General features: G+C 43.9%; 1 protein-coding gene across 2 annotated transcripts; it reads right to left on the bottom strand.

Moving 5' to 3' along the window:
• Window positions 1-1,737: 1,737 nt before the first annotated feature.
• On the bottom strand, window positions 1,738-12,614 carry inavaa (innate immunity activator a). 2 transcript variants are annotated; one of them, XM_056274605.1, is made up of 10 exons: window positions 12,589-12,614; window positions 8,639-8,735; window positions 7,928-8,061; window positions 7,443-7,565; window positions 4,780-5,014; window positions 4,623-4,676; window positions 4,090-4,321; window positions 3,849-3,995; window positions 2,714-3,410; window positions 1,738-2,612 (listed from the first exon to the last, which is right to left on the bottom strand). In XM_056274605.1, exons 2-10 carry the CDS (start codon window positions 8,700-8,702, stop codon window positions 2,520-2,522), a joined length of 1,779 nt encoding a protein of 592 aa, XP_056130580.1. In that variant the 5' UTR covers window positions 8,703-8,735; window positions 12,589-12,614; the 3' UTR covers window positions 1,738-2,519. The 2 variants fall into 2 exon arrangements, with proteins under 2 accessions (XP_056130580.1, XP_056130581.1); XM_056274606.1 differs by having other exon boundaries at window positions 3,849-3,992.
• Between the last annotated feature and the right edge of the window lie 1,418 nt (window positions 12,615-14,032).

Here is a 14,032-nt window from a genome sequence, read left to right as displayed (position 1 = left end):
TCTAGACCCCATGGTAGTCAAGCGGGCTGATGTAGTGAGTTGGAGAGCAGGAGAGGATCTGAGAGTGCGGGAGGGCATGTGGATATGGAGTTTGGAAAGACACGAAGGAGCTAGGTTATTAGGGGCCTTAAAGGTGAGAAGCAGGATTTTGAATTCAATACGGTATTTAACAGGGAGCCGGTGGAGCTGCTGAAGAACAGGAGTGATATGATCTATGGAAGGAGCTCTAGTAATGATACGGGCAGCTGAATTCTGGACCAATTGAAGTTTATGAAGACACTTGAGGGGAAGACCAAAGAGGATAGAATTGCAGTAGTCAATACGGGATGTAACCGGGGTGTGAGTGAGTATGGCGGTGCTGTTAGGTGAATAGCATTTATAATACAATATAATATAATATAATAGGTATTATGTGGAATAGCGTGATCCTCCCATGCGCTACGTCCCCCTGGCGAAACTCCTGTCAGTTGAAAAGAAGTGGCTGGCGACTCCACATGTATCAGAGGAGGCATGTGGTAGTCTGCAGCCCTCCCCAGATCGGCAGAGGGGGTGGAGCAGTCCTCGGGACACCTGAGAGAGCGGGGTGATTGGCCAGGTACAATTGGGAGAAAGGGGGGGAGGGGGAGACAATTTGCTTTCATTTGTGTTTGATTTCATCATTGTGTATGTAACATGTTTTTCTCTACTATGTAGGCAGCTATATGGTGTTGTGTGCCGTCGTGACTGAATTCAAGTAAAATTTCTCCACGGGGACAATAAAGTGTGTTTGAGCTTATCTTTATCTCATAGATCAGTTATGGATCTGGATGATACCGTATCACAAGCCTCAGCTATTCAGGTTCCCCTGGACAGCCCTCCGGTCCCCAACCCAGAATGCCCCCCATCTCCCCCAAAGCAAACGGCTGCCAAGAAGAAGCAGAGCAAAAAGTAATGCACAGAAATGGCTTCTCATGGTTCAGCATTCATACCGTCCACAGTAGCCTCTGAATATTAAGTTGGGGACCACTAACAGAATTGGCGGTTCATTACAGCTCCTCTTGGGAAACTCTGAGGCAGAGACACAAGAGCAAAGCTCTGTTGAAGAAAAAAGCAGAAAAGGATAAAAGGAGCAGCATGACCCCTCATCATCAGTTTTTTATAGGGTTAGTAAATCAAAGTTCACGGTAGTGATATTCATGGATGTGTCTTTAGTTTAACATGATGTGTGGTTCCTCCCGTCAGGTTGGACTCCAAGTCTAGACAGCGTCCTCAGGCTCATTGCTGTCGCTGGGCTCTCTTCTGCAGTTGCCTCCTTGTGCTTGTCTTCATGTTAACCCTGACCTTCCTCTTCTGGAAGTTTCAGAGCCGTATGCTTCATTGATTTTTTTTCTTTTTCTTCTGACTCGATGACTGTAAGGTGATAGTCATCGAATCAGCTTTTCATGTGTCTTGGTCAATTACCGAGTGGTTTCAGTAACATTCGAGGATTAATAATGTCTGAACTTTTTTTGGTGACGATACTGTGAGGTAGGGATGTGCAAGCAAGCTAAAATACCCTAGTCAAACCAGGTACGGTCTAATGCATGTGGATATAATACACCATGTAAAATGTGAGTGTCTTTCTTTGACAATTCATCCATGTATTTCAAAAACCTCATCCATGTATGTTGGCGAACTTGTTTTTTTTTTGTCTTATTGATGTCACTTCGCGAGAACGTTCAGAAGGCATCACACTACTGCTTTTGCATTAAACCATATAAAAAGTTTTTTTTTATTATAAATATACTAACAATATCAAAACTGATACAATCACTTAGTTAGTAACAAAACATATTGCAGTGAAAACATTCCACAAACCGCTTCACTATTAAAAAGGCATCAGGGGTTAATAAAAATTAATAGCAATGGTTAAGATCCAGCTTATTTCACGTTATCTTGCGTCCACAACTGTTATTCCATCTTAATTATATGAAAAATCGAGCAATGAATTTTAAAAACGTATATTAGGAATTTTAGTGATAGTTGTCTATGCTATGAGGGTAAAGACTTTAAATAGATAAATATAGCATGGAAAGAATTATTTTACCCAAACTTATGGAATATTTGGAAACTAGGTGAAAATCTATTGTGCAAAATGTGTGCTGATCTCAAGGAGATTCTTGAAACGTACAGTATGTCGGTTTAATATGCTCTAATCCATGATACATGTATAAAACTTGAAAAATCATGCTCGTTTTGTTCGGAAGAATCTCTTCATTTCACTCCAGATACCTCAGAAAAACCAATTTAGCAAATATTTAGAATATTCAAAAAATAAATAAACCGGCATACTGCCTTACATCAAGTTTTAAATTAAAAAAGTGGGGCACAGGTATGCTGACCATGGTACCAAAAGGCCCACAGTTTTCTGCATATTTTCAAAGGTAGTGTCCTGCCAGTAAAGGCATACAGTCTTACGGAGTGTCCATTGACTTAATAAATACAGAGATAAATAGAAAAGAACAAACGCACAACATACTGCAGTAGCTCTGTAGTCTAGGTTACACCTGGCTCACTATTTCAGCATCCTCTTCCACAAACCACTGGATTGGAGTCCCATCTGAAGCTCTCTGCAGAATGACATTGCCAGGACCCTGCCAAACAAGGTCATTCATAGTCATTTGCTCTTGTTGGGTGATGTCAGAGTGTCATATGTTTTGAAATAGGCTTTTTTTTGTGTGGGGGGTGTACTAACCTGATTGTATGGAGGCGGGTTAGTAGGGCTTTTGATGCTGTAGGAGCCCTGGCGCTCCACACAGGCCGACCGTGACTTCTGGTGCTGATTCCTCTGGTGCCATGACTTGAGCTCCTCAGACACAATCTCCCTGGGCATCAGCCGGCTAACATGGTTTGGGTACTCCTTCAGCGATGGTGTTCGGACTAGCCTGGTGTAGGGAGGAGGGGGTTTTAGCATCCTCCTGGGGGAGGATCCTCCTTCCTGCCACTGTCTCTGCTGGGGGTTGCGGGCCACTGGGGTAGGTGGAGACAGGTGGAGCTTTGCCATGTCCAGGTCCTGTGGGGATAGGGGGCCTTCCTTTGGCATGGCTCTGCTGTGGCTGGGACTAGCCTGGGGCTGGTTGTTCTTGTACACCCCGGGGCTGGTGAAATCGTTCAGCCCTTTATTCTGAGCTCCAAAATGGAAACCATAAGGGGGAGGGAACAGCTTGGGTATCTCTGTGGGGCCGTCTCTGCCGGGAGAGCTGGTGTAGGAGGAGGCCGAGTGCTCAGAGCTGCTGTCTTCAGAGCTGGACTGATACAGCCGCTGGGGGGAGTACTCTGGGGAACGCATCATGAGGTCAGCCACGCAGCGTTGCTGCAGCAATCTGGCCCTTCCCTGACCATTTTCTGAGCTGAACCGCTCCCCATCAGGGGCTGGCTTACTTTTAGGAAGTCTGAGGAGAAAGTGTGACAATGTGTGTGTAAGTTTTGGATCGGTTATTATGTCTGATGAAGACCCATTTCTAATGTGTTTTTTATGGAATATTCTGTATTGATAAAACCTAAACTTCACCCCTCATCCTAACCAGGATCCCATGGCTTAATTTTTGCTGTGGTCCTCTTCTATATGTAACCATGGTTTGTGTATTTTGTTTGTCTTGATGTTTAAACCACTTTGTAAACTTTGTTTAAGGAATTTGAGAATTCTTCTTGGTGGCATGTCCTAGAGTGTAGTTTCCCACCCTGACAGATTCCCTGTGTGTGCAAACTTAATTGGCTTTCAATAAAACTTGAAGTTGAATTGAAATGAACTACTTCACAAATCAAGTTTTCATTATCATTATTATTATTACTATTACAAAAAAGAAGGATAGAGGGCTTTCTTTGTTTACCTGAATGACTGGGAGTATTGTCGGCGAACATGCAACTCTGGGGTGGAGGGGGCACTGGTGGAGTGGGCATGGCGGATTGCCAGCTTCTTGATGAACTGGGGGGGAAGAACCCTGTTGTCCGTATTCACTGGGATGGCCACTGGACTACTGCACACAACACAAACAGACAGGATGCTATGACAAACGTAGTGCAGTCGGATACTGAATGGTCTGGGCAGCTTTGTGCTTTGAGGATTCTCACCTAGACCTGCTGCTGCAAGCAGAGAGAGGTTTTATAGGCTTCTGGTAAGGCTGGTCCAGACTAGACTCCTTCCATGGAGAATTCTGGATGGGGGAGCGCTCGTACTCCCCGATTGTCTGGCTCGGTGACTGCTGGGAGGACTGCGACTGGAGGTGGGAGGCTGATAACTGAAGGGGTTCTGAGTAGGGGGAGCCCAGCCCTGGAGGAGAGAGCAAGCAGGAGGAATCCACATCTGTGGGTGGTGAGAGGGAAAAGGAAATAGAATGTAAAATCTTTGTTTTAGTGACAGTCTTTTTTTTTTTGTTGCCTTGCTCTATACCACTGGGGGTCAGTGAGAGGTCAGCTTCAGAACACCATCCATAGGAATGGCAGGGATTCAAAATCTTGCTCAAGGGTATTTTAGTAAAGTGGATGATTGCTGTTAAAGCCTAATAAGTAGCTTTTCTAATATATATCTCTATCAAAATATGATGAAACATTTTCAAGGAAAACTTGAAATTAGAGGTAAGTATTGGGGTCAGATATCCACTTACCATCATCCAGGGCAACCACATCTGACAGAGAGCTGTCATCAGACATGGGGAGATCTAGACAGAGAAATAGAACATCGTCAAAATCCATCAAGCCAAAACTACTCTATAGTTCTTGCAGAGCACAGTTTTGCCACAGGGGCACAGTAGTGCCACTCACCTTTGTGTGTGCCGGTCAGTGTGTCAGTGTGCGGTGAGATACGCTCATTCCTGATCCTGAGCTGGAATACAGCTTCCTGCAGCTCCTTCACTTTACTCTCTTCCTTCTTGCACTGCAGTAGTCGACTCTTCTTCTGGGGTTTGCTGAGGTTCTCCTCCAGGGAGAGTCTCCGAGTGGCCTCGTAAATCTGGCGCTGAAGAGCCAGATCAGCTTCCAGTGCCTGCAACTCTGAATCCTGCAGTCAAGATAAAGTGCTGACATCAGTTTCAGCATGCATTTTCACTGTTACTCCAATCATTCTGCACAACTGCACTTGTGGATTGTAATATTCTTTTTATTACCTTTCAATTCTTTATTTATTCTCATAAAATATTGTAATGACAAGTGACTAATTTGATAAGTACTCTGTATAGTACAGGTCCACTGTGTGGAAAAAAGCCTGCCTTGGCAGGAGTTTGGTCCACTCCCTCAGAAAATAGCCTGCTGAAAGTCCCTGTCAGAGGTCGCGTTAACCGAATATTTTCCGTCTTTGACCGATTTTTTTTAACAATGATGGAAAAATCTAAAGGCTGTCCGTCATTTGACCAATTAAATCCACATGCAACACAGTCAATAAAAAAACGCAGACTATCTGTTGTAAACCCCACTGTCCACTTGGTAGGGATTGTGCGTCATTAATTAGCTCTGCATCTTGTCTTCTTTGCTGCCAACTTGTTTTAAACAAGCTAAGTAGGCTATCACCAAATGTCCTGGCAGCTGAGTGTTCAGAGTTTCTTTCAAAAGCCGAATGTGGTTGATAAACGACCCGGTGAAAAAAGAGGGATTGATGAGGTGGAGGATGAGATAAGAAGAACCTGAAATTAATTCTGACGATGACGAATAGCTGGCGACAAGGAGCAGGCGGAGTCCGTGGAGCAAGCAAGTGGTAGCAACCCGACCACCAAGATAGCCGCGGCGGTGTTAATTAGTGCCCCCATATTGTTTATTTTTTTTCCGCTGTCACTGCGGGGCAAAATCACTAACTAAAGCTGTTTCAAATTCATTTTCTGCCCATTCTTCTTGTTAAATCGGAGGTTCAGATAAATTAGGTTTTACTGTAAAAAAAAAAAATTTATTCATACGTTGACATGAAAAGAGTGTCGGTGTCTCGTTTGTTCCTTTTTTCTCTTATAAATGCATAATCTAAGTTTATTCTTCTGTCTATATTAGCGTTATTGTGCATATTAAATGTATTTTGGTCGATTTATTTTAAAAATTAAATGCTATTAAATAGGCTATATCTCATTAAAAAAATGAAAATTAATATGACGGGTAATATTTGATGATCTAGCACGACCTCTGGACTCCCTGTTCATGTTTGTGTATCTATGTGCCATTAAATGTCATGTACGTAGTATGTATAATGCAGTACATAGTAGTGCCTGTGTGCAGATGTGTGACTGTATGGATGTATATATCCAAGTATGTATGTTTTTGTTTTTAACACTAGAACGACCGGGATTTCACTCCTACCTAAAACGACCATGGGCGGTCAAAATGACGGCCGGTGTTTAAACTCTATTCTGTCAAGATAAATACCCAGTTGAGTTATTAATGCATTACATATGTTAGTATGTCTGTTAGGAAACAACTGACACCAAAATTAACATTTTAACAACGATAATACTATTTTTAAACTATTTACACTTCAGAGAGACATGGTCGAACTTGAATAGCAAAATTGAAAAAGTGAAAATTTCACCTGCAAAACAAAACGGAACACACATATTGCTGATCTGACAAACGTAACAAGGCCTATAAAACATGACATGTAAAAAAAGAACTGAAAATAAATATTGGAACGGTCCCAAACAACGACCGGAATTTAAAAGTACTGGAACGATCATGGGCCATCAAAATGACGGCCCACGGTTTGTCAAGATCACGGTCATCAAGATAAATACCCAATTGAGATATTAATGCATTGCATATGTCAGTATGTCTGTTAAGAAACAACTGACACCAAAATTAACATTTTAACAACATTAATACTATTTTTCAAACAATTTAAAATCGCCGCTGTCCAGCTCCTGTAAATACTGCAACGCCTCGGTGGTAGTCGGTGCTGCGTCTGAAACGGCGTCTGTAACCAGACATGTTGGAAATAATCAAAAATCAAGTTTAGACTATTACTCTGCACTGGAGAAAGGCAGTGTGTTTCTAGGACAGAGCAATGAACTTCGTGAAGGAAATGATGCGACCAACACACGTCATGAATAGTGACATGATGCGCACGATCACACGCAAATTACGTGTGGTCTGTTTGACGGCTCATGGTCGTTTTAGGTAGATCTTATAACTTTTCTTGTGCAATTGATCTAAAACTTGTTTTAATTCTAATATATGCGATTTTAGGAGCATTCAGGGACCGGCAGGTCTGTATCTTTTTTTTCCCCGCCAAGTTATTAAACTTTGTAAATCCAAAACCGTCAAAAAGACGGCCTTGGTCGTTCTAGTGTTAACGTACAGACTTTGGCAGCAAATGTCCTTATGCAGGACAATAAAGAATCTATCAATCTATCTATTACCATTGTTATTATTATAGCTTTTATCCTGTAGGACTGCTTGTCTAAACCACAAATGGTGATGATTATGATATATGTGAGAGGGACTCTGACCCGTACCTCTCCATCTTGATGGATCAGACCTTCATCCAGCTTGAAGGCAGCACCGATCCGTCTTCGAACTCGAGGAGGGGTCTCATCCGGCATGAGAGGATAGTCTGAGGACAGTTTACCAGTCAGCTCCTGTGACGACAAAGCTAGAAGTCAGTTCAGGAGTGCAATGTCTCTCTCTCTCTCTCTCTCTCTCTCTCTCTCTCTCTCTCTCTCTCTCTCTCTCTCTCTCTCTCTCTCTCTCTCTCTCTCTCTCTCTCTCTCTCTCTCTCTCTCTCTCTCTCTCTCTCTCTCTCTCTCTCTCTCTCTCTCTCTCTCTCTCTCTCTCTCTCTCACACACACACTCACACACACACAATGTAAATCTTTTTCTATCCCCGTTACTCCACACAACTATAATTTCTTTTATTCTTGTTTCTTTGATGCTCCAGCTAATCCAGAGAATATCGACTCAAATGCTTTCTCAAAAAACCTAATATCTAAGGGTGACTTACTGCCTCTCTAATGCACAGTTTTCTAAGCTCCAGCAGACAGAGCTCCAGGCGATCCTCCAGGGCCTGGTGCTTCAGTTTTAAGGCCCTGGTGTGGGTGGTCATGTCCTTCATGGGTGATGTGGGACTATCTGGACCTGTAGTGCAAATAGAGAAGATTAAGTCCATCTTTTTCTCATTGCCATCTGACAACAGCACAGGCTTTTCCACATGGAGCGTGATTAAGAATTTTCATCAAAAATTTCTAGTTAATATCCAAGTTTACATCTACATTTTTGCCTCACAACAGACAAAAATGCTGTGACTCATTGCTCAATATTGTGAATCACGTGGACACACCCATATGTAACGACACGATTCATACTTTCAGAATGCTTAAAAAAAAACGTGGTTGGGTGAGAAACACATGTTGGAGCTTTGGATGTGCTCTAAGTTTGGAAAAAAAAAGGTAAGATTTATGACTTGCAACTGCATCTGAGAGGTGAGAATCCTGACCAGAAACACGGTGGCTTGTTTAAGAGGTGCTCGGAAACACCCTCCTCTGAGATCAAGATGTGGGTCATGACTTTTGGAAACTGCTTTGAATGATATGTTTTTGATGGGTCTTTTATTTTTTTTTGTTTATCATCGTGCAGCCATTTTCTGATCCAAAAATGAGTACACCAGTTGCTGTACTGATAATTTTTTGAGGTGATTTTGGAGTGGCGTCCTTACCAGAGTGCAAGATAATCCCACTGTCTGTGTCGCTGATCTCCTCTTTGCTCTCGATGGCTGTCATCTCGATTTTCTCTCGGCAAGGATCTAGGGATACCTGGTTAAAAAAAAAACAAGCACAATTTTCCTCAGAATTACTCAACACTCTCGCTTCCTTCTACTCTCCTCAAAAAAAAAGAAGAAAAAAAAGCAAAGGGTAGTGAATGTCCTTTTCCTTTCACACACAACTACCAACCCCAGCCCCCCCCCCACACACACAAAAGGCAGCAGACCCCCATGCTCGCTTGACTCGGCACATGTGTCAGGGGGTGGGGGTTAATCCGAATCGAGGTGCCATGGCGACGGGGCACAGCATGACTGGCCTGGGGAGCGTGTCGCCATGAGGCGTGTCAGAGGGTGTTTAAAGAACCCAAACCCCGAAAAAGAAAGCAGATGGCAGCGGGAATTACCCTTCTCATGGACTGCACCTGTTCCACAAAACTCCCCAACCCCCTGCAACCTCCTTCCTCACTCCCCCTTCCACAGCTCCCATTCAACCAGTGTCCAGAGAGCCCTCCTGGGACTTTGAAGTGGAAGAATGTCTCAATGACAGGCTTGTCTATGGATCACCAGCTCACATAAGGCCTTCTGCTGATTCATGGCCCACCATCGCCTGTTTCAACCCCCCCCACCAAAAAAAAAAAGAAAACAATTCGTAAACAAGAAGGTCCAAGTCACGTTTACGGTCTTCTTTGTTCCACTGTGGCTTTTACACCAAACATCTGATGGAGAATGAATACAAGTATGGCAGCCATAGAGACACAACACACAACAGCAAGATAATTACTAAAAGAATAACAACAACAAATTTGAGATCTTGTTTTGGGAGCGGTTGAGGCTTGAAATCAGGGAGGGAGGATCACGGCCGAGTTGAAAAATTTGCCTGAAGATGTAAAAAAACAAAACAAAACATTTTGTCGTTATTTTGTACTTTTTTTCGGTCAATTAGTTTGCTCTGGGTCTCACATGCCTACCACTACTGAAGGCCTCTCCTAGAATATTTCAGCGGATCACAAGCCACTACTTTGTGGCCACTAATTCGATTAGAGGATATTTTTTGTTCATTTTGTTTCTCTGTGACACTGTTGTGAAGCCACAACTCATAGGACGGATGACTGTTGGGAGGATGCAAAGGTCGGACAACACCATGAAAACAATACCTCAGTCTCAGCAGCAAATAATATTTCAATTGTCAATATGTCTGGGGCGAGCAAGACACACACACACACACACACACACACACACACACACACACACACACACACACACACACACACACACACACACACACACACACACACACACACACACACACACACACACACACACACACACACACACACCATTACTTAGTATGTGTTACCAATGCTCTATATATCCTAATCCTCGGGTCCTGCCTTCCTGAAGCTCTGTGTTTAGAGATGGGTATCAGGCCTTTTCCTGTGGGGACCAGAAAGACAGAGAGGCCGTGTGGATGAGAACCCCCGCTTGACAGGATGTTATTGTGCCGAACCCGCAGAATCAGCCCATTTACCACAGCAACCCATGTGAGCTGATGCAGCTTTGGGCACACAGTAGCACAATGAGGAGCAGGCGGATCACCGCTGCTTAGTGAAAACACTGCAACAAAGGCCCTGTATCCACCCACCAGTCTGGGTAATCTGCTGTGGGCACAGTATCTGCTGACACCTCTAGGTTCAGCCAAGGAGTGTTGTTGGACCGGCCCTGGACCAATATTGAGACAAGGCAGCAGTGAAAGGGGGAAAGGAAAGGAAGAGTGCTGAGTTAGTGTACAAGGTAGAGGCCAACATAGGGAGACTACAAGGCTCTCAGATGCTTGACTCTGTAGCAATTTGAAAACTAAAGACATCAACAGCAATTCAGCCCGGTAATCAGAGACAGGCAGGGTAATGTGGGATTTTACCCTGTTACACTCCATAACTTGCTCAAGACTTTCACAATGTCTGGGTCGGGGGTCTAAGAGTGAGTGGGTGGGTGGGTAGGTTGGGATAAAACAGCAGATTTCACGAGAACTTGTGACGTGCTGCCAGTGAACTGATGTAATTTGCCATAGCGCTCTTGAGAACTGTCTTCATGGGAGTGTTGCAATCATTTTCTTAGAAGGAGCAAAGCCAGTGCGTTTCGCCATTGCATATGACAGGAACAGCAATCCATTTCCTGATAACAAAAAAACTGCTGATAGCCTGATCTCCACCCATCCTACCTAACGTAATTGCTGCTGTCACAACACACTGATTGCAGCTCATGTGATCACTGCTGATGATGGCTATCTCACAATGTGTCGGGGATGGTAGTTGACCGTTCCACCCATCCTCGCTGCTCATCGGACCATAAAGATGTAACATCTACGGAAGTGAGTGTTTATGAGCAGGAGATTACGATGTGGATTCACTGTCTCCCAAACTTCCCCCCACCACCCTTTCCCATGAGCCTTTGGAGCTGTGATCTCCTGGACTGCTGCCACTACCATGCTCATTACCACTGTGGTCGGCCCAGGAATTACCAACGGGGAGAGACCTAGCGTAGGAAACAGTGAGGGCTGCCTGGAACCAGACCGAGGCCTCTTCGAAGCCTGTAATTAAGATTCTCAAGTGAATGCTGATACTATGGAAGAAGCCAAACGACTTTACAGTATGCCTTATTTCAGAGTCTGATGAGAAGCCAAAATCCATTCAGCAAAATGGATCCATTCTGTACATAATGCGGCCTGCCGGAGGAAAAGTGAATCAATGTGGGGGCTGACAGAAGAAAAAAAAAATGAAGTGTTGCATTACAAAGTACGTCACTGGAGTCAGATTCTAGCCCGAAGAGATTGTGCTTAAGTTATAAGGCCCCACACAAAGCAGCAAACTATAGACGGAAAAGTGTTGTAGTGCACATAATTCAGAAGGCACAGCGATAAGGACAGAATGCAGAGGCATCCATTAACTGAAGCCAATAATGATGATCAAGCACCAGCTGAACCCCCCCCCCCCCCCCATATCATTTGCTGAAAACCCGACCGCTAGGTAGTCCAGTGTTCTTCTTACTCTCCAAAACAGAGACAATACGGGGGGTGGGGGGTACACTCCACACCAGCCTGCTCTCATTCAGTGGGAGCCATATGCTGGCCAGACACACCAGCTCTGTCAGACCAAAGAGAAGGTAAATATAGGGGAGAAGAAGAGATGCCCCATTGTTCTCCACAGGCTTTGGGGCCAGGGATCATGACACTGAATGGTCACTGGTGCTCATCTCTAGCTATTGTCAGCATGTGGCTCTTGCATTTGATCAGTTCACACACAGTCGTGCATGTCACCGACAAAAGAAACAGACGTCCTGGGCAGAAGTAACACGGAGGTGTCAACATTAGCACCGATACAGCACTGCGTGTCTGTCAACAATGCAGTCCCATTATTCATATATTGTTTATTCAATTACTAACAGACGCCATCATCTAGCATGTTCCACCCTATTCACAGGCGACACCGTTCCCGAGTCATGCTTGTAAGCAAACTTTGCGACTCATTCATTTAAAAAAAATTTTTTTTTTGGGCTTAATTTCGCTACCCACGTCAAAGTCTGCGACTGATTGAGCAACTCGTTATAAATAAACACCCTGAGTCTACGAAGCCCAAATCCCAGTTTTGTTTAACTTCTGGCTCTAAAACTCTCTCTGGTGTAACAAGGTGTGACTAGAACCGACAGTGACAACTGAGACGATCTTTTAAACGTGGAGGGATACGATAGTCCCCTCATTTAAGAAGTTATCAACAGCTCACTGCAAATAACATTTTTTTTGAAAGGATTAACCTTTTAAATCCCTCTTCCTAGAATGCCACTCTTCTAAAAAGTTGTAATTTAATTCATCAATAACGTTGTCTATCTACCTATAAGACCGTAGCTCTTACCGTTTAACGCGCCTCACTCGCGCAGCATCTCTCCATCTGACGACTTCCCACTTCCTGGATGTGAGCCGCGAGCTGAGCTTGGGACATCTGTCTCGGCCCACTCCATTCCCTCGAAGAGGGGAGGCGGGGGTTACTATTTGTTTGGAAACGGGTCCCGCAGCACATTATCGCGGTTGATTAAATAGAACCCAACAGAGTTAAATATGTGCTCCATTTATTTTTTTCTGTTTTCATGGGGAGTTTGTTTTTGTTTTTGCTTTTTTTGTTGTTGTTGTTGTTTTTTTTTTTTACAAAAACAGGCTATTACGTATGGCGTCTACGTAACCCCCCCCTCTATTGGTTTACAATGTGTTGGTCTGACACCAGTTTCTTTCCAGACACGCTCTTCGTATTGACACAGCACGCGACCTGCGCGGTGTGTGTGTGTGTGTGTGTGTGTGTGTGTGTGTGTGTGTTTTGTGGCGTAGTTGTTTGAAAGGGGCGTAGAAGAATAGCCCCGGGGGGTGGGGGTGAGGGGACAGCTGGCTGGTGATGACGGTGCCGAAGGCGGAAAAGCCCATATTAACCTGACACGCCTGATAATGACGCCAAGTCTTTCCTTACAGTTGAACCCAAAATACGCTCTATTATTTATTTATCTATTCGTTGGTTATCTTAACTTAAGACCATGTCTCCGGTATCTTTACTAGACCTTGGGGTTTTCCTATACACCCAGAACCCCCCCCCCTCTCCACCAGATGGCCTGCTTTCTTCTTCTGTCCCGTGATGGAATGAAAAGCTCAACTAATTAAACAAAGTCCCCCAATCCATGTGAAAGGATCCTCGCGAGCCCTTTGGGGGCTGAGCACAGAGGCAAGAGCTGCCTGCAAATCGATTACTAGTCTCCAACATCACAATGCATCGCTGCAAATCATACACAGATTTATTTCCATGGCAAACAGACATGCGTGAAAACAAACATCCGCGCGCAGACAGATCAACAAACATGCAGACTGGGACCCCGGAGGACACGTGACTCATCCATCCCATAATACTGCTCCAATATGAGTAGGAAGAGTTGGGCTTCAGCAGCGCTGGTCCTCCAAGAAACAGACACGTAACATTACCATGCTGCTGTAAACCAAAAGTTGCATAAGTAATTTATTTGCAAAAACTATTAAATCTGTAGTCATTAGGATAGAAAAATAAAAAAAATTTCTAAGTCGTAACGAACAACACAACAAATAGATTGTAATTAATAACGTGCACTTCCACTGTCTTATCATTACTGAAAAGGTAAAGTGTTTTAATAATCCATTTCTAATTATGTGCTCTTCCATTGTGTGTTCCTGGTGTGTACTGCAAACAGGACACCTTAAATAACGTCTGATATTACGATATACCATCACAAGTCCAGTAAGAGACGCGTAGCCAGTTATTGATCCGGTAATCCTGCTGTGTATTG

This window comes from Lampris incognitus, chromosome 2, assembly GCF_029633865.1.
Source record: "Lampris incognitus isolate fLamInc1 chromosome 2, fLamInc1.hap2, whole genome shotgun sequence".
In the NCBI taxonomy this organism is placed as follows: domain Eukaryota; kingdom Metazoa; phylum Chordata; class Actinopteri; order Lampriformes; family Lampridae; genus Lampris; species Lampris incognitus.
Note: the sequence above shows the minus strand (reverse complement) of the source record. Positions and strands in the feature narration are given on the sequence as shown.

Excerpts from the sequence above, each read along its gene's own strand:
- inavaa (XM_056274605.1), bottom strand. The coding sequence starts at position 8,702 with ATGACAGCCATCGAGAGCAAAGAGGAGATCAGCGACACAGACAGTGGG. Across the intron at positions 4,677-4,779 it reads ACTGACCGGCACACACAAAG|ATCTCCCCATGTCTGATGAC; the intron begins GTGAGTGGCACT and ends TTCTCTGTCTAG. Across the intron at positions 3,411-3,848 it reads CAATACTCCCAGTCATTCAG|ACTTCCTAAAAGTAAGCCAG; the intron begins GTAAACAAAGAA and ends CTTTCTCCTCAG.